The sequence below is a fragment of the Haliotis asinina genome, unplaced genomic scaffold (genome assembly GCF_037392515.1).
Source record: "Haliotis asinina isolate JCU_RB_2024 unplaced genomic scaffold, JCU_Hal_asi_v2 scaffold_27, whole genome shotgun sequence".
Lineage (NCBI taxonomy): Eukaryota > Metazoa > Mollusca > Gastropoda > Lepetellida > Haliotidae > Haliotis > Haliotis asinina.
The window spans coordinates 221105-244848 of record NW_027133899.1 but is presented as its reverse complement, the minus strand read 5'-3'; the positions used below and the strand labels follow the sequence as shown (position 1 = coordinate 244848).

Below are 23744 nucleotides of genomic sequence, written 5' to 3'. Positions count from 1 at the left end.
TGAAGAAGGAAAAGATTTTTGTTAGGTATGACAAATTACAGTACTATGGCCGCTCGTATAAGAGAGTTGTGTTACATACAGGAATTATTCTGCATGACTTTTCACACCATAATTGTAGCTCACAACATGAAAAGAACAGCTTACCTGATATTATGGAATTGATTTAATATGTACATTATTTCAGTTATAAAATGTTAATTACGAACATTATGGGCTGCTGCTCCAAAACACAGATATCAGTTTACCTTGTACTCTGTCAAAAAGATCTTCTTTCTCATGATATAGCTTGTAAGACCGCTGCCATTTTGTTGAATATGTTTTCACATTGGGAAAGCTGTTATTCATTATGGATATCTGAAAATGTACACAGATTACTCTTTATTGTAAACCAAAATTCACTGTGTTCTGTAATCTGATTGGATGAAAAACATGATCAAATGGTATTGGATTCCCAGAAACTGCAAGACTTTTCGCTGCATATTGATACATAGAAACATTGAAAACAGTTGTTTTGTTGTGTCATCAACAGTGGTGACGTCATTCAACTCATATCATAACGTTACGTCAGAATGACGTCATAAATGAGCAGCTCCAGATGCTACCATGGGAACCAGCTGAAACAGTGAAGGTTCACTACTGTACCCCTACTCGATGTAAATGAGTGCAGACAGCAAAACCCTTTGGTTTACACTTTTTTGTTCACAATGTCGATAAACATCATGTGTTGGCCAATTTCTGGACATTATTGAGTACTTGAAGCACGGTAATGTTTCATTCAAAACCTCCGGTTGATGCCGTCAGTTCCAAATGTATTCCTGTGCTTCAAATACTGAATAACACCAAGAAATTGACCAACACATGATGTTTATCTCCTAAAGGGAACATAAAGTTACCATGTTTTAACACGCTGACTGCCAAAACAAGCATACTCGTAGTATCAATTCTGGTTGAATTTGCCACTGTGATGAGTTATCTCATAGCTTTCTCTGTGGTATTTTAAGACAAGTTTCACATGATAAGAAGGATGACAATATATGGATGAACAACTTATTTATTGCCATGAGAGTGACATGTTGGTGTAGGTTTTAACACTGTTGTCAAGCAAGTGATAAATGATAAGTGATAACTTGCTTGATAACGGTGTTAGAAATGTCGCTCTGATATCAATAAAAAAGTTGTTCATCCATATATTGTAATCATTCCTTACTGTCCCAACTTCTAAATGTCTGTCAAAGAAGTTTCACATGTTTGGCAACCAGGCACAAGAAGCAATCGCCTCTTCATGGTAACAAATTCGTTTTTATGTTTCATTTTCTTCAATATCAAATAGACCCTCCTGTCCATTGATAATCGCAAGTGCAAGCGAGATCAATCAACCGATTATTCAATTAATTGCTCCAGCACTGGTCCCTGGTTACTCATGAGGTGGGAACACACAAATTTTAGCTGTTTTCAGGATAAAGCAATACTACAATAATTACAATATTCGTTATTTGATTGTTTTCTCACAGAGTGAAGTTAGTTCACATCTGAGTTGATCAAGCATTTTACTCACTTACCCATAAACATCAAAATTCATAACTTAGCGGATCTCATTTATAAACAGGATTGAGTTTTCTAGGAGTGCTACATAACCATAACACCTATACTTTACTGTATAAAAACTGGGGCGTCTGACAATTGGGGTGAAAAATGAAAATAAATGCTCCTGGAGGTGTACACAGCACAACAGGCACAACAGATCTGAATAATTTGTCAGTTATTACTAATCTCCAAGTCTTTTATGATCACAAATTCTGTGGATCCGATAATGTGAGTCCAAAATATAGTTGACTCAATACTATACAGAGCCGGAAATGGGTGTTTTTCTCACCTATCAGGACACAGCAAATCAGCTGTGTTAGCAGGTACTCGCTCATTCACAGCGCTGCATGATAATATTGACTTTGCCGCATCCCAACCATCCATTTGTCCACTATAAGAAGGAATGTCTGTAGGAACGAGTGTGACTGAGTCTACAACTCATGCTAAACTTTCCAAGATGTATTCCTGGGAGAAAAAAATAACAAGAGTCATCAGAAGATGACATATCCCCCCAACCCCCACATATTTGAAAGGACAAATCATCTGACAGTTATTTCATGTTTTTTTAGACTGTGTTTGAATTGTTTCCATGCAATTCATGAAAAATATAAATGCCATATATCTGTAAACAGTGAAAGTCACCACTTCAAGATCTGTCTAATATATCTGACGAGATCTGTCAAAAGATATGAAATGGTTTTCGAGTTGTGCTCCGGAAACGAAGCCAATCCCTCCCTTTTGAGACTAAGTCCAAATTCTTTGCATGAAAACAGGTAAAAATAGAAATGCCAAAACTTTGCAGATAGAAAAACGCACCACTTTGTGGTCGGACTCACATATCTGTCAAGTTTTGCTAAAAGGTTTTGCTCCAGAAACGAAGTCCTTCCCTCCATTATGAGATTAAGTCAGAATCATTTCTGTGGAAACCGGGAATATGATGAATCACAAAAACCTGTAAATACCAAAAGGCACCACTTTAGGGTCTGCCACATATATCTACCAAGTTTTACTGACAGATACTATGAAATTCTTGAGTTCTGTCCCGGAAACGAAACACATATTTCTCTTTTGAGACTATGTCAAAAACATTTTCATAGAAACCGAGAAAATAATAAATCACAAAACCTGTACCTAACAAAAAGGCACCACTTTAGGTTCATGACACATGACACATGTGTTCTCACCCCATGCAAGTGAGTTTGTTCAAAATTGCCTCTGTTCACCCTGCAGGAAATGGGTACCCAGTGGAATAAGTCATGTAACTATAACCTTCTAGCGCCTAACAGGCAGCTTGGGTTAAAAGGGGTAAAAATAATATGCTTGCTTTGACTGGTAGCGCTATGAGCATTCGCCTCACGAGTGGAGTTTGGAGCAATATAAATGTACATATTATTAGATATTGCAAAAGTAAACAAGAGTCATCAGAAGATGACATATCCTCCCGACCCCCACATACTTGAAAGGACAAATCATCTGACAGTCACTTATGGTGTTTTTAGACCAAGTTTGAATTGTTTCCATGAAAAATATAAATGCCATATATCTATAATCAGAAAAAGTCACCATTTCAAGATCTGTCTCATATATCTGCCAAGATCTTTTGAAAGATATGAAAAGATTTTCGAGTTGTGGTCCAGAAACCAAGTCCGAAATGTGTCCATGGAACCCGAGAAAATAATAAATCACAAAAACCTGTAAATACCAAAATGCACCACTTTGGGGTCTGCCACACATACCTACCAAGTTTTACTGACAGATATTAAGAAGTTTTTGAGTTCTGCTCGGAAACGAAACACACAAGTCCAAAACGTTTACATGGAAACCGAGAAAATAATAAATCACAAAAACCTGTAAGTAGCAAAACACACCACTTTAGGTTCTGATTGATATATCTGCCAAGTTCTGCAGGAAAATATTGAACGATTTTTGAGTTCTGCTCCAGAAACGAAGCCCATCCCTCCATTTTGAAACTAAGTCCGAAACGTTTCCCAACCCACGGAACCCAAGAAAATAATAAATCACAAAAACCTGTAAAGACCACCCCACCATTAGACTAACACCAAAATGTTCCATGGAAAAACAAAAAAAATAGAAATGCCAAAAATCTGTAAATAACAAAAGGCACAATCATAGGTTCATATTATTAATCTTAATCTTATTATATACAGCTTTTGAGTTATTCTAAGGAAACAAAATGATTACGAATAGACGGGCAGACAAGGCATCGACTATATCCCCCCGCATTACATGCCAATGGGATAAAAATACTTCACACGCAAAGCCTCGCATCAATTCCACAGAAATAAATCTGAGGAAAACTGAGGGAATTATTGCAAACAGAGGAATTTATACAAGGGTATCTGTAGGCGCACAAAGCTCTCATATAAATGCAACAAAGCCGATGCTTTAAAGCAAGCAACCAATAACCAGAAGACTGTTTGGCATATGCTCAAAGGCATATCGGCTTTGCACTGACCTCATCCGAATATCAATAATGATGCATGGTTTAACCACTTCAGTAGCCTGTTTGCAACATATGCTGCACCAGCAAACCAGAAGAACCAGACTTAAATGAAGTTGATTCACTTATCCCAGAATCGCATATTATTTTGCCTGAAACTTGTGATGATATAAAACATATAGATAATAATAAAGCAGCTGGCACAGACAATATACAGATTGAAATGATCATATTTCATGACCTTTCTCGCTGATTCGGGAGAATTTCCTAAAAGCTGGACAAAAGAAAGGTAACAGAATTAACCCCAACAACTACAAGGGAATATCATTGTAAAGCGTCTTGAACAAAATCTACACTGGCATGTTCAATAATAGACTGAAAGCGTGGGTGGAACAAAAAGACAAAGTTCCAGAAGCACAGGCTTCCAATCTGGTTATTCAACCACAGATCATATATTCACACTAAATTCTTTTGTCGAAAAATGCTTTATGAAAAAACAATAAAAGTTTTATGTCACCCTCATTGATTTCAGAAAGGCGTTTGACTATGTGAAAAGAAATATACTTTGGTTTTGCCTCAAACAGAACAGGTTAGGTGGAAAAATGCTGTCAGCAGTCAAAGCAATTTACAGATTTGTACAACACTGAGTAAACTGCACTTCTTCAGACATTACAGTTTTATTTAACTGCCCAAATGGAGTGCGCCAAGGATACATCCTAAGCCCATTGTTATTCTCATTATTCATTTGTGAACTGTCAGACTCTGTAAATGAATGTAGTAGACACAGTTATTCCCTGATTTGTATCATCTGTTCATTCTTTTATTTGCCGATTATGTCATTGTTGTATCCAAATCAGTTATCGGCCTCAAAAACCAATAAAATATTCTTGAAATCTTTTTAAAGAATTGGGGGTTAACTGTTAATCTTGACAAAACACAAATTGTTGTGTTCAGAAAACTTTGCATTCTCTTGAATAAGGAAAAATGGTGCTATAAAGGAAACCAAATTGCCACTGTAAATAGTTACAAATATTTAGGTTGCCGGTGTTCATGTCACTTAAAGAACGAATAAACACACACTTTTTTTTTACTTTTTTAACCAGTACATTTTGAAGACTTGTGGTTAGTCTGTGGTGGAACACCAAACTCATTCTCAAAACAATTGTGGTTTAAATAACTTATACCGAGTGATAAAAAGTTGCCAAAAAGTCGTCTGCTACACTCTCGCCCACCTAAAAACCACAGACAGGTTACGTAACTCTGTCGCCAGAGCCATGTTCACGAATAGTGTCTGACCCTCTGACAAATCTGGCAGATTTGGCAATGGTCAGACAGAAGTCCCCAGCCTGCTGGCCCCATTGACTGACTGAATATATTACAATGACATCTGTGGCATGTGACACTTGTTCACTGTTTATAAATTAATGTTTATGATATTTGTCATTATATAGTGTTAATAATTTCAATGTCAATTATGAGAAATGTTAAATCCTAAATGTGTGTTTAATTTTTTTCTGTGAGTCCTGAGAATTTTCAATGCGTCAGGCAGACATCTGAAACTTACAGGACCCAGTGTCCTGTTACTTTGTAACACCATTCGTCAACACTGCCAGAGCCCTGCAGTGACGTCATAGGAGGAACGATTTTCAGTTAGTTGTATAGAAAATGTGTAGGACATGCCGAATTGTTGTGTTGCCTCAATTGCTCCTTGGAGTCGGGTGATCATGGTGATGGTGCACAGATTTCCACCCGACCCCATATTTTGTGATAAATGGGTTGTTCGTGTGTGTGAAGCGAGCGTTGTGGAAGGCTGTGGTATATACTACATAGAATGGTTCACCTCATATCTCGCTTCCAGGATAGAAAATGCTATTGAGATTTGTTTTCATCGAGTTATAAAATCAAGACTACTTACTACACATTGCTCATCAATTTTGCATGAACATAACGATTTCTTCCTCGGAAGCAAGGATGCAGTCGAAGTGACAATATTATTGTAAGAATATTAAACTGACCCTTGCCTCGCTTCCAAGAGTGAACTTGTTATGTTACATCAATGTAAAATCCCATTGTCCATCTATCAAATACATGTTACTATCAGAAGAAAGTAATTTTGATTTTGTAAGCCAGTGAAAATAATCTTAAATAGCATTTAACCTCAGACATGTGCCTCCATTTTTGAAAATTGTGAAGTCACAGGATAAAGTGCATTTGAATTAAAGGGGCACTGATGCGAAGTGAAGAATGTTTCTCGCCAACGGTCTAATTACGAAACCAATCTGCAAATTGGTCAGCGCCCACTCCCTCGACCGTGATGGACAAAGGGACTGAGCTCCGGTCAAAATAAGCAGAATTTCTTCACCTAAACAGTCATTATTTAAAAATATCCATGGTATTCCTTGTCTGATTATAACAAAATATCCCAGCAGTGTAGTTTTGTTCGGATGCTTGGATGGTATAGTGACTGATCCAGTTTGATCCTATTTCTGTGTGTGTGTGTGTGTTGGTTGGTAGGTAGGTAGGTAGGTAGGTAGGTAGGTAGGTAGGTAGGTAGGTAGGTAGGTAGGTAGGTAGGTAGGTAGGTAGGTAGGTAGGTAGGTGAGTGAGTGAGTGAGTTTTAGTTTTACGCCGCACTCAGCAATATTCCAGCTATATGGCGGCGGTCTGTAAATAATCGAGTCTGGACCAGACAATCCAGTGATCAACAACATGAGCATCGATCTGCGTACCTGGGAACCGATGACATGTGTCAACCAAGTCAGCTAGCCTGACCACCCGATCCCGTTAGTCGCCTCTTACGACAAGCTGAGTCGCCAGGTAGGTAGGTAGGTAGGTAGGTAGGGAGGTAGGTAGGGAGGGAGGGAGGGAGGTAGGTAGGTAGGTAGGTAGGTAGGTAGGTAGGTAGGGAGGTAGGGAGGGAGGGAGGGAGGTAGGTAGGTAGGTAGGTAGGTAGGTAGGTAGGTAGGTAGGTAAGTAGGTAGGTAGGTAGCCTCAAAACAGTTTCGACCCATAAGTGTTTTCAGGCAGCATGCGACACAGAGATTACATCTTCCTTGTTGTAACTCATGTTTGATGGTGTAAACTTACATGTTTTATTTGTCATCATTCTCTTGGTGGTCAGTTAATGAATTTATAACCGGTATAATAGACCAACTCAGTCTGTCAATCATAGCTGACGCATGCATCGACTTAGCCCAATCAGCAGGCCAGGCACGCATTGTGGATTTGTCAGACTTATTTCCGGGGTCAAACGTGGCCTCCGAAGTGATGTGCTTCGAATTATGCCATTCACACTCGCAATATCTGTTATACATTGCTGCGCTTTGATGAGTACCTTCCACAAAACCATTTTGATGAAGATAAAAGAAAATTGAGGTTAATCAAGGAATGCGATAGGCCTCACGATCAGTCAATCAGCACCATCGTCCTCGAAACCTACGCCTCCTCGAAATTGCAAATTTGCATGAATTTCCAGACTTTCGCGGATGTGCTAAACCATTACCAATTAGATGACAACAACTAGAATTTTAAGGCTTTGCAAGTGTTGTAAACTACAAAATTGCTTTTGCTTAACATTTTAGTCAATACTGGGCATTGATTCTGTAGATCAAAAAGCTGAAACGAGGCAAAATGTAAACAAATCTGACAGCGATGCGATTTCGGTTAGGGACGACCAAATTGGCAAAACTTGTTACATTAAATGCGTGAGTGAGTGAGTGAGCTTAGTTTTACACCGCACTCAGCAATATTCGCCTCTTACGACAAGCATAGTCACCTTTCATGGCAAGCATGGGTTGCTGAAGGCCTATTCTAACCCGGGACCTTCACGGGTTGTTACATTAAAGAACAATGTGATGGGTATAGTTGCCTTCGATCTTACATATTCTTAAATTTGTCACACATTTTATGATGTTGTCAAGTTTCAAAAGCACAATCTGAAGGGCTACTCTGCAGTACACTATTTGTTAATAGGTCAAAATATTTTACAAGTAATATTTTTTATTGAAAGGGACAGTGTAAGCAGATGCCTATCACGTATTATCCAAAGTATGAAAAGCACTGAGTGTCTATAAAACCATGCCTTAAATATTTCCAAATTTCCATAAAGAGATGTGGATGGATACAAAAACCATGCGAGAAGAATAGTGACTTTCTGGGATACTGGAGGAAATTAAATAAAATTGTATTTCTTAACTAAGAGAAGATTATATGTTTTTAATTCTTGGTACAACATAAATTTATTTATGCAGGAGAGGTAATTGGTATACTTTAGGAATATTACAGTCCTTAAAATTGACAGCAAGATGTCTTTAGTAAACGTAGAAAGGTAACAAAATAAATAATGATATAATCAATTATAAATAATTATACCTAACTGATTGACGTATCAGATTCATGTGGTTTGAAAGCAGAACCAGGCATACATAGACAACACTACAGACATGTCATGGCAGAGCAATAACTTGGCACTAACTTGGTTACATGGCTCCTGATTTAAGAAGTTTTTATAAAAAAAGTAATATATTCAGTAATAAGATTAGTCTGAAAGTAATTACTCGTATCATAACTCATATAAAAGTTATTTCAACATCCAGAGAGTTTGAAAAAAAAGACAACAGCAAATTCTACGTTTTGGCCACACCCTGGTCAGACATTATTCAGTCTTGGAACAGAATATCTTACAAAATCTCAGTTGACTATTCTATTAATTGGAATGAATATTGAAACATACATTTAACCCAGATTTGATGTAATACTTTTTAGAAATCACCAGCTTTTGGGGAGGTTACCAATGTTTCATGACTGAGCCAAAGTGTTGTTTATTAAGATGGACAAATTGTTCAAGGTTTATTGATGCATGGTTATTTGGAAAATCAGCTTCATATTAAATTGCACACTGGTTTGCAGGAAGTGAATGCTTTAGGACATTTTCCTAAAGTTTTGTTATGACTGTTAACACATTTTGAAACAACTTTGATATGTTTTTGCTGACATTACAAAGTATTCCAGGAAAGGAAATAGATCAGATTCCGTGTTATGTCCTCTAGGGATATGGTCTTATATAATAAGACATAATAAAACAAAGATTACTAGTATCATTGTTTAAGAAGCAATGATGTCCAGATGTAATTTTATTGAACTTTTGAGATATTCTTTGCACCTTATGTCCATTAGTAATTATCTATGAAGAAACCTAGTTAATTGTTTTGGTAACTGTGGATCCTCTGTTCAAATCTTTTACTGTTTCTGGAAGATGGGTCAGTGTACAGGTGCAGAGTGTATCTTGGATCTTCTTTGTATTATGGTGGTGTTATATACCTGAACATATACACTGGCAGTTCATTAAGTCCAGTATTGTGGAAGTTTGTAAATTAGGATTCCACAACAAAGTACACACAGAAAAATGAATTGAAGAGGATGATTAAAAAAATAAATTTCCACATATTCCGTGTCATTCTAGGATGGTGTAGTAATTTGAAAAGGGCAGTTTTACTGAGGATTGCTAAGATTAGCTGCTGAATATTTGCTTCTGGGTATGTACATCTGCTAGTATGGAAATATTTTTCTGCTTTGTTAATCAAAGGCATAAACCCATGTTTTCACATAAATGACTGAACTAAATTTGAATATCGGATAAAAGATCGAACTGAAGTCTCCTCACGCAGTGTTGACAATCTATTTATAGATATTGAAATGATCTGTAACTTGAATATGTGGGTGTGTTCATGGTTCACTCATTTTACTCACTAATTACAGTCTGTCAACTACTATATATCAAAAATAAACCTGTCCTCAGTACTTTTCGTTACTTTCCCCTACTGAAGGTGGAGTGTAACTAAACACACTGAGACTAAGTTTACTTAGACTGATCAAAAATAAAATATGTATGACTTTCCTCTTTACATGTCATTCACAAACGACGGATACCAAAGTACCACAAGCAGAATTCATCAATAACGTTCTCAATCATGTACGTTTCGCCGGTTATTAGTCAGAGGTTGTCCCCCCTAACGTCAAAAGCGAAGTGGGCTTATCGGTCCGGATTGGATCGTACTATTAGTGCGAGTGTAAAAAAAAACAACATCCTCCCTTCAAAGAATTTACCACCATTACGTTGATTGATTGATTGAATGGCGGACGTCATACAATTCGTTGCCCGGTATGCTATCTTGGGTGACCAATGAGCGGTTTATCACGTTTTCACCAATTTGAAAGACGTGAAACGATGTGTTACTTTTTCACAAATTAGACTGTTGTAAGAAACATGACACAGAGCAGGATTATTCATGTGGATTCTTTCATGTGGATATTGATGGATACATTCCTGAACAAGGTAGTAGCCTGACATTGTTGCTATAAAATTCCATTCATTATTGCATTTTGTTTTAAGTTATTTGTTGTAGCATTCAGCAGAATCTGTATGACAGAAAACACACACTATATCACGTGTATGAAATAGTGTATGTGAAATAGGATCCACATTAGCAGTCTATACAATGTTTAAATGTTACAGTCATGTTAGAAATTTACTATAAGCATAAGCAGACCATGTGTTCTTTTATTAATGTTCAAAATCATAATAAAGAGACACACAATGGCTTTGTTATTTTTCCGTTCTAAAAAGGTTTTTTTACCATTTTTACCACAGATCCTTCAAAGTGTTTCATTTGTTTTCATAATACATTTGTAATGAAGTAAAAATGACTTCACCTTAGTTGATCTGTCTATAATTAAACTCTCAATTGCGCATACAGACTGCGCAGCAGAGGTCACGAACCAGTCACGAATTCTGGGATATCATCCGGGTACTCATGGGAGAAAAACAATAACAAAGGTTTAAACCAGTCCATGGAAATTGCTCCGCATCGGTGCCCCTTTAATGAGATCAGTTGTCATAGCTTTCAACAGAATCATTGTTTTCGTTGTGAAGTGTAATGATGCAGACACCATACACTAGGGCGTGCATGCGAATTATGATTCATATAGGCAAACTATGAAATGTCTACATATTACATTCCCGTCAAAGTGTCATAAATTCGCAGATCACTTCTTTTTATTAAGTTTCAAAATGCATACAAGTATGATTGTAAAGTAATTAGGATTATGAGACCAAGTATAAAGACGCATATTGACAAGTCTCTACATATGGTGAGTGAACGTTACAAACCAAGTAAATTTAGAAAGTGAAGAAATTTATCGCACAGTATTTTCACTTCAACCCCGACCTCACTTAGGTTATGTTACAGGTTGTGTCATGCAACCTCCTTTTGGTAAAGATTCAAATACATATTTATGCAGTTTTGATTTTCTAACTTGATGAAAACAAACCATAACCTCATTAGTTCAAATGGATTTGACTTCACGATTTTCAAAAATGGCAGTGCCCTGTCTTGCGATGAATGCTATTTCAGTTTGTTTTCACCGACGTACAAAAGTAAAATTACTTTCTACTGGTAGTAAAGTATGTATTTTATTGATGGACAATAGGATTTTGCATGACATTGCTTATAACATAACAATTTCACTCTTGGAAGTGAGGTGGAGGTCAATAAAATATTGCTTGCTATATAAATGTCACTTCGAGACCCACCTTGTTTCCTTGGAAGAAGTCCTTATGTTTCAAAAGTTTCAAAATGCATACAAGTATGATTATAAAGTAATTAGGATCATAAGAACAAATATAAAGACATACATTGCCAAGTGTCTACATATCGGTGAGTGAACATTTACAAACCAAGTGAATTTAGCAAGTGAAGAAATTTCTCGTGCAGTATTTATACTTTGACCCCCACCTCGCTTCCATGGAAGAAGTCGTTATGTTACAAGTTGTGTCATGCAAAATCCTTTTCGCCATGATTCAAATGCATATTTAACTACCAGCAAAAAGTAGTTTTGATTTTCTAACTTGATGCGAACAAATCATAATCTCAATAATTCTGACAGACTTTAGCCCGTGACTTCACGATTTTCAAAAATGCTGGCGCCCTGTCTGAGGATGAATGCTATTTAAGTTTGTTTTCACCGACTTACACAATCAAAATTACTTTTCACTGGTAGTAAAATATGGATTTTATTGATGGACATTAGGATTTTACATGACATTGTTTATAACATAACAAGTTCACTCTTTGAAGAGGTCAATATAAGGGGTCAATTTATTATTACTTACGATAATTTTGTCACTTTGACCACAACCTCGTTCCGTGGAAGAAAGCATTATATCCATGCAAAATCTTTTTGGTCAGCTATGTGTAGTAAGCAATCTTGATTTTATAAACTTGATGAAACTTGAACTCCATTTTCTATCCTGGAAGCGTAGTAGGAGGCAAACCATCCAATTTAGTATATACCACAGGCTTCCACAACGCTCACTTCGCACAAACTAACAACCATTTTAAGCACAAACTATGGGGTCTGCTGGAAATCTGTGTATAGTGACACCATTGCCCGACCGCAAGGAACAATTGACGGTAACATAACAATTTGACATGTCTTTGGTGACGTCGAGAAATCAGCGAAAGGACAGCTTCCAACACTTTTCTACACATTTAACTGAAAGCGTTCCTTCTACGACGTCACTGTAGGGCTCTGGCGACAGAGTTACGTAACCTGTCTGCAGTTCCGTTTGCGGGCGAGAGAGAAGCAGGCGACTTTTTAGCAACTTTTGAGCACTTGGTATTAATAGACCGATCCAGTCCGGGTGGATAAGACCTGCCCACTCCATTTTTTGTCATTTAGGGGGACAACCTCTGACAATGGCGTCACCGCCGGTTCAGTGTATGTACATTGAAAACGGTGTTGATGAATTCTGCTTGTGGTACTTTGGTATCCGTAGTTTATGAATGATACTTAAAGAGGAAAGTTTTGCGTATAATATTTAATATATCTTATTTGACAGACTGTGATTAGCAAGTGAAAATGAGTTTCATGCCAGATGTCTCAGCCAGCGGCTTCATGTAGGAAGCGTATTTTCTTTCGAAATGATTAATCTATCTGGCATTTCACGTCCGTCTAAAATACTAGCAGGGAAGCGAAACTGAAGTATGTTGTTTGTTTTTTTATTCCTAGATTCCCATGGTAATTTTATAGTAACAGTGAACACAACCACATGTTCAAGCTGCGCTCGTTTCGGTATAAATAGATTGTCAACACTGCACGAGGAGATTTCAGTTTGATCTTTTATCCGATGTTCAATCATTCATGTGAAATCATCAGTTTATACCTCTGACTAACAAAGCAGAAAAAATATTTCCATGTATCTGACCATACCCAGAAGCAAATATTCAGCAGCTAATCTTCAGCAAATCTCAGTAAAATTTCCCTCTTCAAATTACTACACCATCCTAGAATGACACGGAATATATGGAAATATATTTTTTTAATCATCCTCTTCAATTCATTTTTCTGTGTGTACTTTGTTGTGGAATCCTAATTTATAAACTTCCACAATACTGGACTTAATGAACTGCCAGATTTTATGCTCTGGTATATAACACCACTATAACACAAAGAAGATCCAAGATACACTCTGCACCTGTACACTGACCCATCTTCCAGAAACAGTCTCTGGAAATCTCTGAACAGAGGATCCACAATCCACAATATCAGAGACCATATCCCTAGAGGACACAACATGAAATCTGATCTATTTCCTTTTCTGGAGTACTTACTAATGTCATCAAAAACATATTAAAGTTGTTTCAAAATGTGGTAAAAGTCTTAACAAAGTTTAGGAAAATGCCCTAAAGCATTCACATCCTGCAAACCAGTGTGCAATTTAATATGAAGCTAATTTTCCAAATAACCATGTATCAACAAACCTTGAACAATTTGTCCATCTTAATAAACAACACTTTGGCTCAGTCATGAAACATTGGTAACCTCCCCAAAAGCTGGTGATTTCTTAGCAGAATTACATAAAATCTGGGTTAAATGTATGTTTCAATATTCATTCCAGTTACATGAATAGTCAACTGTGAGTTTGTAAGTTATTCTGTTAAAAAAACAACAAAAAAACATCATTCATAAAACAGGAGGCAAGAAACTAAGTTAGTGCCATGTTATTGCTCTGCCATGATATGGCGATAGTGCTAAAATCTCTTGCTATCATTTCCAGTGAAGTAATAAAAATGACAGTTTTACCAGTGTACCTCTCCTGAAATTAAATTATATTGTAACAAAAATTAAAAACAAACAATATCCTCTTAGATACGAAATACAATTTTATTTCATTCCCTGCAATATTCCAGAAAGTCACTATTCTTCTAGCATAGTTTTCGTCTCGACCCACATCTCTTTAGAGGAATTCCAAAATATTTAAGGCATGGTTTCTCATTTTTGGGATATTGCGTGATAGGCATCTGCTTACACTGTCCCTTTGATTAAACAATATTACTCCTCAAATATTTTGCGCTATTAACAGATAGTGTACTGCACAGTAGCCCTTCAGACTGTGTTTTTGAAACTTGACATCATCATAAAATTTGTGACAAATTTAAGAATACGTAAGATCAAAAGCAACCATATCCATCACATTGTACTTTAATGTAACATGTTTTGCAATTTTGGTCGTCCCTAACCGAAATTAGATCGCTGTCAGATTTGTTTACATTGTGTCATGGCCTTCTCGTCTGTCTCCTTTCAGCTTTATGGTCTACCAAATCAATGCCCAATATTGACTAAACTGTTAAGCAAAAACAGTGTTGTAGTTACAAAAAACATCCATGTTTATAATACTTGCGAAGCCTTAAACTGTTAGTTGTTGTCCTCTAATTGGTAATGGTTTTACACGTGTGCGAAAGTGTGGAAATTCATGCAAATTTTCAACTTCGAGCAGATGTAGGTTTCGAGAACGATGGTGCCGACAATTAACTGATCGTGAGGCCTATCGCATTGCTTGATCACCTCAATGCATTGATAAAAAGAGTACCAAAACATTGAGTTTAGTTGTTCTTTAATAAAAAAGAAGCGATCTGCTGATACTTATAGCGAATGTATAACGGGAATGTAATATCTGGACATTCTATAGTTTGCCATTGTGAATTATAATTCGCTTGCACGTCCTAATGTATGTTGTCTGTATCATTAGACTTCATGACGGAAACAATCATTCTGTTGAATGCTACGGCAACTTAATAAAAACAAAAGGCAAATATTAAAATTGAAGCAAATTAAAGGTAAAGGAGCACTGTCAGTCTATTACCTTGTTCAAGGAGTGAGTGAGTGAGTGAGTTTAGTTTTACGTCGCACTTAGCAATATTCCAGCTATATGGCGACGGTCTGTAAATAATCGAGTCTGGACCAGACAATCCAGTGATCAACAACATGAGCATCGATCTGCGCAATTGGGAACCGATGACATGTGTCAACCAAGTCAGCTAGTCTGACCACCCGATCCCGTTAGTCGCCTCTTACGACAAGCATAGTCACCTTTTATGGCAAGCATGGGTTGCTGAAGGCCTATTCTACCCCGGGACCTTCACGGGTCCTTGTTCAAGGAATGTATCCATCAGTATCCACAAAAATGAGTGATACACTATTCATTCGCAGATTTCCCAAGTGATGAGTCTTTTGACAGTCTAATATACCAAAAAGTGATGTACCGTTTCAGGTTTTTGACATTGGTGTATAGTCTCATTGGTCACCAAGATAGCATATAATTGCTTAATGTCCATCATTCTTTTAAAAAAGTAGTTTAGTTAACCAATAATGAGCAATCATTGGCAGTTAATCCTTTGAAAGGAGAGTGTTGTTTTCACACAGACACAGACATAACAGAGTGTATTCACTATAGATTAGTAAACATACATACATAAACACTACCTTTTGACAAACCCGCATTTAAATCAGCATAGAGTAATTAATCAATCAGCGTGTTATTGGTATATCCTTTGGTCGATCCACACAAAGGAAATGCCAAATGGGGACCTTCGTCAGGTATTTCTATGTGGCATTACCACTAATTATACATGTTATAAATTCATTAACTGAGCAAAAGTGAATGATGACATAACGCGTTGTTTTGTACCACATAACACGGATTACAACCTAGCGACACCAAGTGAATTTGACAGAATCATCTATGAAAACAAGGGTTGTAACTTGGAAACTAGGCAAAAAACAGGAGACAGAACTAAATGGTAGTAGATTGTGAGAACATATAGCTTTCATTTTTCACAAGAGCTGTTGCGATTTCAGGTTTGTAGAAACCTATAAATGAAATAGTTTACCCCCCTAATATTACGTCATGCAGACCCGCTGCTCTGATTGGTTGAAATTTCGTTTGCGGTTGAGAATTGTGCATTGTTGTCAAAATGGTTAATTTAAGGTAATTAAAGATCAAAATGGGTAGTTTTAATGATGGGGTTTCATTTATAACAATGTCAGTAAGTGATTTAAGTATTTGCATCCCCATGAGTATAAAGTGCACTTTATTTAATGATGGGGTTTCATTTATAACAATATTAATGTCAATAAGTGATTTAAGTATTTGCACCCCCATGAGTATAAAGTGCACTTTACCGGGCGCACTTTTTCCGATTTTTTTCGGATGGATATGCTCACACCAAAGGTAAGCCAACCCTAACCTTTACTCACTAACCCTAAGGATCTAGAAGCGGGGTGCCCAAGGGCTAGGGATCTAGAAGTGGGGTTGGCTAAGGAAACAGCAGTGCGCTCATTAGCAAGCACTCAGCAGTCCCTGGGTAGCATGCCCGGTAAACTGCACTCTAGCCGATATTTGTTCCCTATACCTTTCAGACATGAGAAATTATGACGCCTATGACTCCTTTGCGGTAGCAGACTTCAGGGAAAAGGACGCTTGTTCACTCTGCAATGAAGGTAGAATGGCACTCTCAGCTCATAATTTGGTAGTCCAGCATATGACAAGACGACTTTGCACTATACCAAGGTGTGCTCGATGTCTAGCCGGCGAGTGAATTTTCTTTGACGCACAGTGCACTGTACAGATATGCAGGGATTGACTTGGGCCGCGATATCACGATTTTCTCGCACTAGTTGTTTTAAAGTCGCACTCAAATCTACCTGCAGCGATTTAAAATCGCACCCTGCTCACCTGTATGATAGGAAGTTTATAAATCTGTTTTACTGAGAAAGGATTTGTCGTTATTGTGTCCTGTCAAAGATATTCCCGTTGCTTTCTACCTATTTTTAATCTTCGAAACATAACTTCTGGTATGGAACATCGAACATCGTCACACAGTGCTGCACAGAATGAGCTGCGCTGAAAGGAGTATGGCAAACTCTGAACTTCGCAGTACTGTGTTGTTTATGCACAGTGTGACGGTGTACAGAGTTCGCATTCGGAAGTTGTGTTCTGCAACGTCACACAAAGGGCGGCTACTAACGAAACCATCTTATTCGATATTAAAATCTTTAAATTCTTAAAGACTACGAAAGAAAACGAAGAAACAACTTGACCGACTCATTTAAGTTGTAGTCATATTACGTGAAAAATATGATAAAAATAACTTTCATATTTATAAACAGTAAGATTAGTCCTTTCAACTGGTGTATGATATGCAGTAGCAATAATAATTTATAAGTTGATATTTTCTCTTGATAAACATAAACTTCATCTATGACCTCAGAGCTGCTAGTTGGCAGTATATGCCTCTGGTTGACTGATGTTGAAAGAGTCGCTGACCTTGATGACAACCAGAATGCAGACACCAATGGTGAGGCTAGTAGATCTACAGACTTTTAATTCATTGCAATTCAGGATTGCTTGACTTGAAATTGATTTTGACAATGTCTTATTTGTCTCATTTTCTATTTCTTCTGAACGATCATGATCAGTTAAATCTCATAAGATTTGAAAAAATCTCATGCTTTTGATCCCATGTGAGATTTTATCTCACATGTTTTCTGAGCCAGGTTTATCCCTGGATATGTACAGCGGTTTAAGGCAAAAATCCAGCCTATCGACTAGAACAGGTGCACAGATTCCTAAAACAAACGCTCATTTTCAAAACGACATACTTGCATCCACTAACATCCATTCACTTTATTTTATATCAGCCCTGATACAGAACCACCCCCATTTTTCACCACTTGGCAGACATTTTGATCGGTTAATCAAAAAACGGTTAGCGATAAATTGACTGTGGTTGCGGGGAAACGAACTTAAGGCATTTCTTCATCGTTTGTAGACATTTCTGGATCCCACATATCATCGCACCATTCACTGAACTCTTAAAATTACATTGATTACTCTAAATACAAGTTGGAGGTGGTTTAGCGGGGACATGGTACATGCAAGATGTCTCCTAAAGACCACACCTACAGTTTCACTAAACGAGGTAAACATCATACGTTCACATCCACACATATAGCTCTATAAACATAACATCAAGTACCGAGAATAATTTGAGCACTAATTACGCATAACATTCTTAGATTCAAATCCATACATATAACTATATAAACATAGTAACTAATTATACGCATCACAGTTTGATGGAGGAAGGGTCGTATATTTACACTTAACTTGGGGCTAGGTTATCGCTAGAGGGGAGGGACATTATAGATGTTAGGGCAGGACGCCCACCAAATACTTAATAAAGTCAACTGAAATAATACGGCTCTTTCCCAAACAAGAGACAGAAGTCTTCCTAAAATGTCGCATATTAGAAAGCTTGTCAGTTGTCAAATAACTTTCCGAAAATGTGTCAAACATGTGTAAATGGCACACATTCTAATATGTTACCAATAACGCGTCTGTACCTTACGTATTCGAAGTGAGTGAGTGATAGAGGTCCGTTTCACTCCCCGGTGTTCAGCGATATTTCAGGACTATCGAGACGGGCGACACCAGAAATGGACTTCACAAATTGGAATTCGAACCCTGATTTTCACCACCGACTTAATCCCTATGCTTCCAACGCTATAGGAACTTCAGTCTTTATCAAGGTAGTAGCATGAGACATGGTTATGTCGTGTCTGAAAAAACCCTTTCCCATTTGGATAATAAGAACACTATGCACACCTATCCAACACCAAAAACATCTAGAAATGACACTGTAGGTCTCATGACATCTCGGAACCTGAAATGTACCATCCACGAAATGATATAAACCACTAACGGTTCGTTTCCCCTTCTGCCTACTGCAGAGCGTCATAGTCCGTTTTCATGGATTCCGTTTTTTAAGTAACCTCTCATTTACATATCCACAATGGCCGGCAGTCAAGTGGGGTATATATGTTTCAAGACTTGTCAGAAATAAAATGAGTGTATTTTGTTGGAGGTAAGTGTTCCGCTTTTACGATGAATGTTTGTTTTAGCAAAACCTGCAAAAATATCAGTCGATATGTTGAGTTTTCAGTCTTGATTTTGCCTTAAACCGTTCCGCTCAATTTTCTTGCGGAAAGGTGCGTCAAAGAAAATGCACTCGTCGTATAAACTCGATGTAGGCCTTGGCTGGAATACGAGTTTATTCATAAGAACTAATAATTTGGATGCTCAAATAGAATTTTCTGTTTTACACATCAGACATCTTGGGAGTAGTGCACTTTACCGGGCGCGCTTTTTCCGATTTTTTTCGCTGTGCTGGCGGGGCTCGAACGCTCTCAGCAGGGGTCGTGGGATTCTAATTAGACTAATTAGCGGACACGCTACCTCGGGACCACCGGTGCGATCACAGTGTGTTAGTGCTCGTTTAACGGGTCATTACCCCACTAGCTCTGCGCATGCGCAGTGAATGAAAACAAACTATTATGGTTTGTTTTCATTTACTGCGCATGCGCAGAGCTAGGCCCCGCCTACCCATTCATCAAAGCGAGAAGCCACACCTAGGCATTGTTTTCAAGATGTTGTGCAGCCAATCCAGCGAAGCTATGATATATGATGACGTTTATCGTTTGACTTTCGATTCGTGGATGGATATAATCGCATCTAAGGTTTGCCAACCCTAACCTTTACTCACTAACCCTAAGGATCTAGAAGGGGGGGTCCCTAACCCTAAAGATCTAGAAGGGGGGTCCCTAACCCTAAGGACCTAGAAGGGGGGATCCCTAACCCTAAGGATCTAGAAGGGGGGTGTCCCTAACCCTAAGGATCTAGAAGCGGGGGTCCCTAACCCTAAGGATCTAGAAGGGGGGTCCCTAACCCTAAGGATCTAGAAGGGGGGTCCCTAACCTTAAGGTTCTAGAAGGGGGGTCCCTAACCCTAAGGATACATCAGCGCGGTAAAGTGAGACAGTTCAGTAGCTCTACAGCGCGCTCATTAGCGAGCGCTCAGCAGTCCCGGGTAGCGCGCCCGGTAAACTGCACTCTAGCCGACATCTTGACTTTTGCCATTAACATAATACTTTCTTTGGGACCCAGACATGTGCCGTTTTCTGTCCAAACTGTATTTCCAAATTCCGTTCTATTGTGACTTAGGATTGGAGATATGTAGGCCCAACGAGTAGTGGATCGAGGGCGCCTTGCACACACTAGCAGCTGAACGTGAAGTAGATTTAATCTCACTGAACTATATTCCAAGTTGCCTAAATATACTTACAGAAAATTCTCAGACAAATTCATTTCTTATGGACAGACACAACACCCTTAGGCGACTCCATGTTTGTTTTGAACGGAAACGCGTGCAAACTTTTCGGTAGGAGCGATTCGATTGGTCAGTCGAAAACCCATTGAGTAACGTGTAATCTCATTGGCTTCGAAGCAGACGACTTTTTTGCTGCAAAGAAGACTTAACATGCTTCACATGCTTGATCATGCGTAGTACGGAACATCGGGGTCACAATACACGACACATTGATCGTCTGTCGTTTTGTTGTCTTAATACCTAAAATGTAACCTAATAATTTAAACACGCATCTTCATTAAAATATCAGGCGTGTTCTCAGAGGCGTCATATCGAACTGTAAGAGGATCCGGATTTTTCGTTTAGGGAGGATGCATTGCGTTTGTAATGGTCATGGTAGATATTTTTAGTATTCTTAATTCCATCTCGTAACCATCGCGTGAGAAACAATCTACACGATGGAAAGTCACTGACACAGTATTTGAGAGATACGTCATTTATTTAAAATTTGAATTCAAAACAATAATTTTGTTCTGTTCAGCTCAGAGCATTGTGAGTGAAATATCCAGAAATGCCACATGACAGAGAATATACATTACTTTGCAAAATGATGCAAAAGTAACAGCATTAGCAATGATATTTCAAGATGGCAGCCATTGCTATTGTAGCAGGGTGGTGGATATAACCACTAGTTGTAAACGCAGAAATACCATCCTCTCATAATCAGCCCCCCCCCCCCCAACACACACACACACACACACACACACACAGTTTCATCATATCCATAAATTATGTATATATTGTCATACATATTGTCATTGTCATCATTTCATTCTGATTTATGTTGTCCTTGTCTACAGTTGAATGTCAGCCACTAACGTCTACAATCTTCAATACCCTTAGCAGCCTCTGATGTCTCCACCACCATTCTATCATCTGACTTCCTTTGACACCTGTCAGGTGCTACCTGTCTTTTGATTGGCCTTTTGGTCTTCTTGTCTAACTTCCTTCCTCACCTGCCCTCCTCATGCATTCTGTATGAACTCTTACAGGAGGGAGGGTCTCTCTTTTCAGGTGAGGAAGATTTCAGTATTCTTATCTCTGTATACTTTGTTCTGCAAACAAAGGTTATTTAGTAAAAGGGTATCTCACTGCTTCATAATTGTAAAAACATATTTAATTACAATATTATTTCATTCATTATCTAAATATTTGCCAGCTATTGTAACTCTGACTGAGTTCACCAGTTTTAAAATTATTTGGCATAAATGATGCATTCTGCATGAACTCTTACAGGAGGGAGGTTCTCTCTTTTCAGCCTTCCTCCCAACTTTGACACTGCATTAGATTTCATCACTCATCTAGAACTGTGCTTGTTGTGACTAGCAGCCCAGTGGCTGGACATTATACACCACACCCGGCTACACTATGTTAGACAAAACTTATGTTAGTGTAGTAGGGCGTGGAATCATTCCTTACCTTGTGATGTGTAAGCTTGCTGACGGGGTTAACCTCTTTGGTCATGTGGACAAAGTGTCCAACTTCAGAATGGAAGGTCTGTCGTTCGTATCCCAGCACAGGACTCGGAAATTTTGTGGCCTTCCTTTCCGAAGTTGGTCGCCTTGTCCACACAACCAAAGCGGTAAACCCCGTCAGCAAGCTGACAAGGTAAGGATGTCATCTGTGGGATGTCTCCACGCCCTGCTACTTAAAGGGGCACTGATGCGGAGCGAATAATGTTTCTCGCCAACAGTCTAATTACGAAACCAAACTGCAAATTGGTCAGCGCCCGCTCCTTCGACCGTGACGGACAAAGGAACTGGGCTCCTGTCCATATTAGCAGAATTTCTTCACCTAAACAGTAAGGAGGCTGGATGCCCATCATATGCCATTATTTAAAAATATCCATGGTATTCCTTGTCTGATCGTAACAAAATATCCCAGCAGTGTAGTTTTTTTCGGATGCTTGGATGGTATAGTTACTGATCCAATTTGATCCTATTTCTCTGTTTTTAACCTCTATATTTAATCATGTTACATGAAAATATGATGTCTACAGGCATGTAGCAAGCCATTTGTTTCAGTCCGAAACATTGCAAAGCTTTATATTTAGGTAGTTTTGAGTGTTGGTTCAGCTGTGATAGGAAATATCATACGTAATTTGGGTAGCTATGGTAGCTAAAATGGTCTATTATTTATGATAATAAAAACACACAGTTGATTTATTTGAATTCGTAAATAAAAATACGATGACTTTGCCTTTGGTAGAGAAATCTGAAAATTTTCTTACGTAAAAAAAACCCTTATTACACCTATTTACCCAAGTACACAGTAAATGCCTGTATGTATTCCTTATGTAACGAAATTCCATTGGTATCCTCAAAACAGTTTCGGCCCCTAAGTGTTTTCAGGCTGCGCGCGACACAGAGATTACATCTTCCTTGCTGTAACACGCGTTTGATGGTGTAAACCTACACATGCTATTTGTCATCATTCTCTGGATGGTCAATTAATGAATTTATAATAGGTATAATTAGTAGTTACACCACTTCGGTTACTCAACAAAGGTTCCCATTTGGCATTTCTTCTGTCTGGAGTAAATACTCAACATTATAAATTAAGGTCTGTAATGGCAAATGTATTGTATGTTATGCAATATGTGAATGTAAGTGATGCAAGAGGGTTTATCAGCTGAGTTACAAAAACAAATATCGATCAAAGGATTAACCGATAACACACTGATTGATTAATTACTTTTATCTTCTATCGAATTTGTCAAAAGGCAGTGTGTGTAGATGACTACACCCTGTCGTAAAGTGCGAGTGTAAAAACAACATCCTCCCTTCAAAGAATTAACCACCCTTGCGTTGATTGATTGATTGCTCATTATTGGTTAACTAAAATACTTAGAATAGCGGACATCATACAATTAGTTGTCAGGTGTGCTATCTTGGGTGACCAATGAGAGGGCTATCAGGTTTTCACCAACGAAAGACATGAAACAATGTGTTACTTTTTCGCAAATTAGACAGTTGTAAGACACCCGACACAGAGAAGGATTATTTACCAGCTGCAGATGCATGGAATACGATTGCTTTTATGTGGATATTGATGGATACATTCCTGAACAAGGTAGTAGCCTGACATCGTTGC

At 38.1% G+C, this 23744-nt stretch overlaps 1 protein-coding gene across 1 annotated transcript in view; it reads right to left on the bottom strand.

Annotated features, from left to right (window-relative positions):
• Positions 1 to 20637, bottom strand: part of LOC137270043 (uncharacterized) — a 190974-nt gene extending 170337 nt beyond the window's left edge. Inside the window, exons 1-2 of the mRNA XM_067803854.1 lie at positions 20568 to 20637; positions 246 to 354 (exon numbers count right to left, since the gene is read on the bottom strand). Coding sequence (XP_067659955.1) covers positions 246 to 345 — 100 coding nt within the window. The 5' untranslated portion in view covers positions 346 to 354; positions 20568 to 20637. The remainder of the gene's footprint in view (positions 1 to 245; positions 355 to 20567) is intronic.
• Positions 20638 to 23744: the final 3107 nt, after the last annotated feature.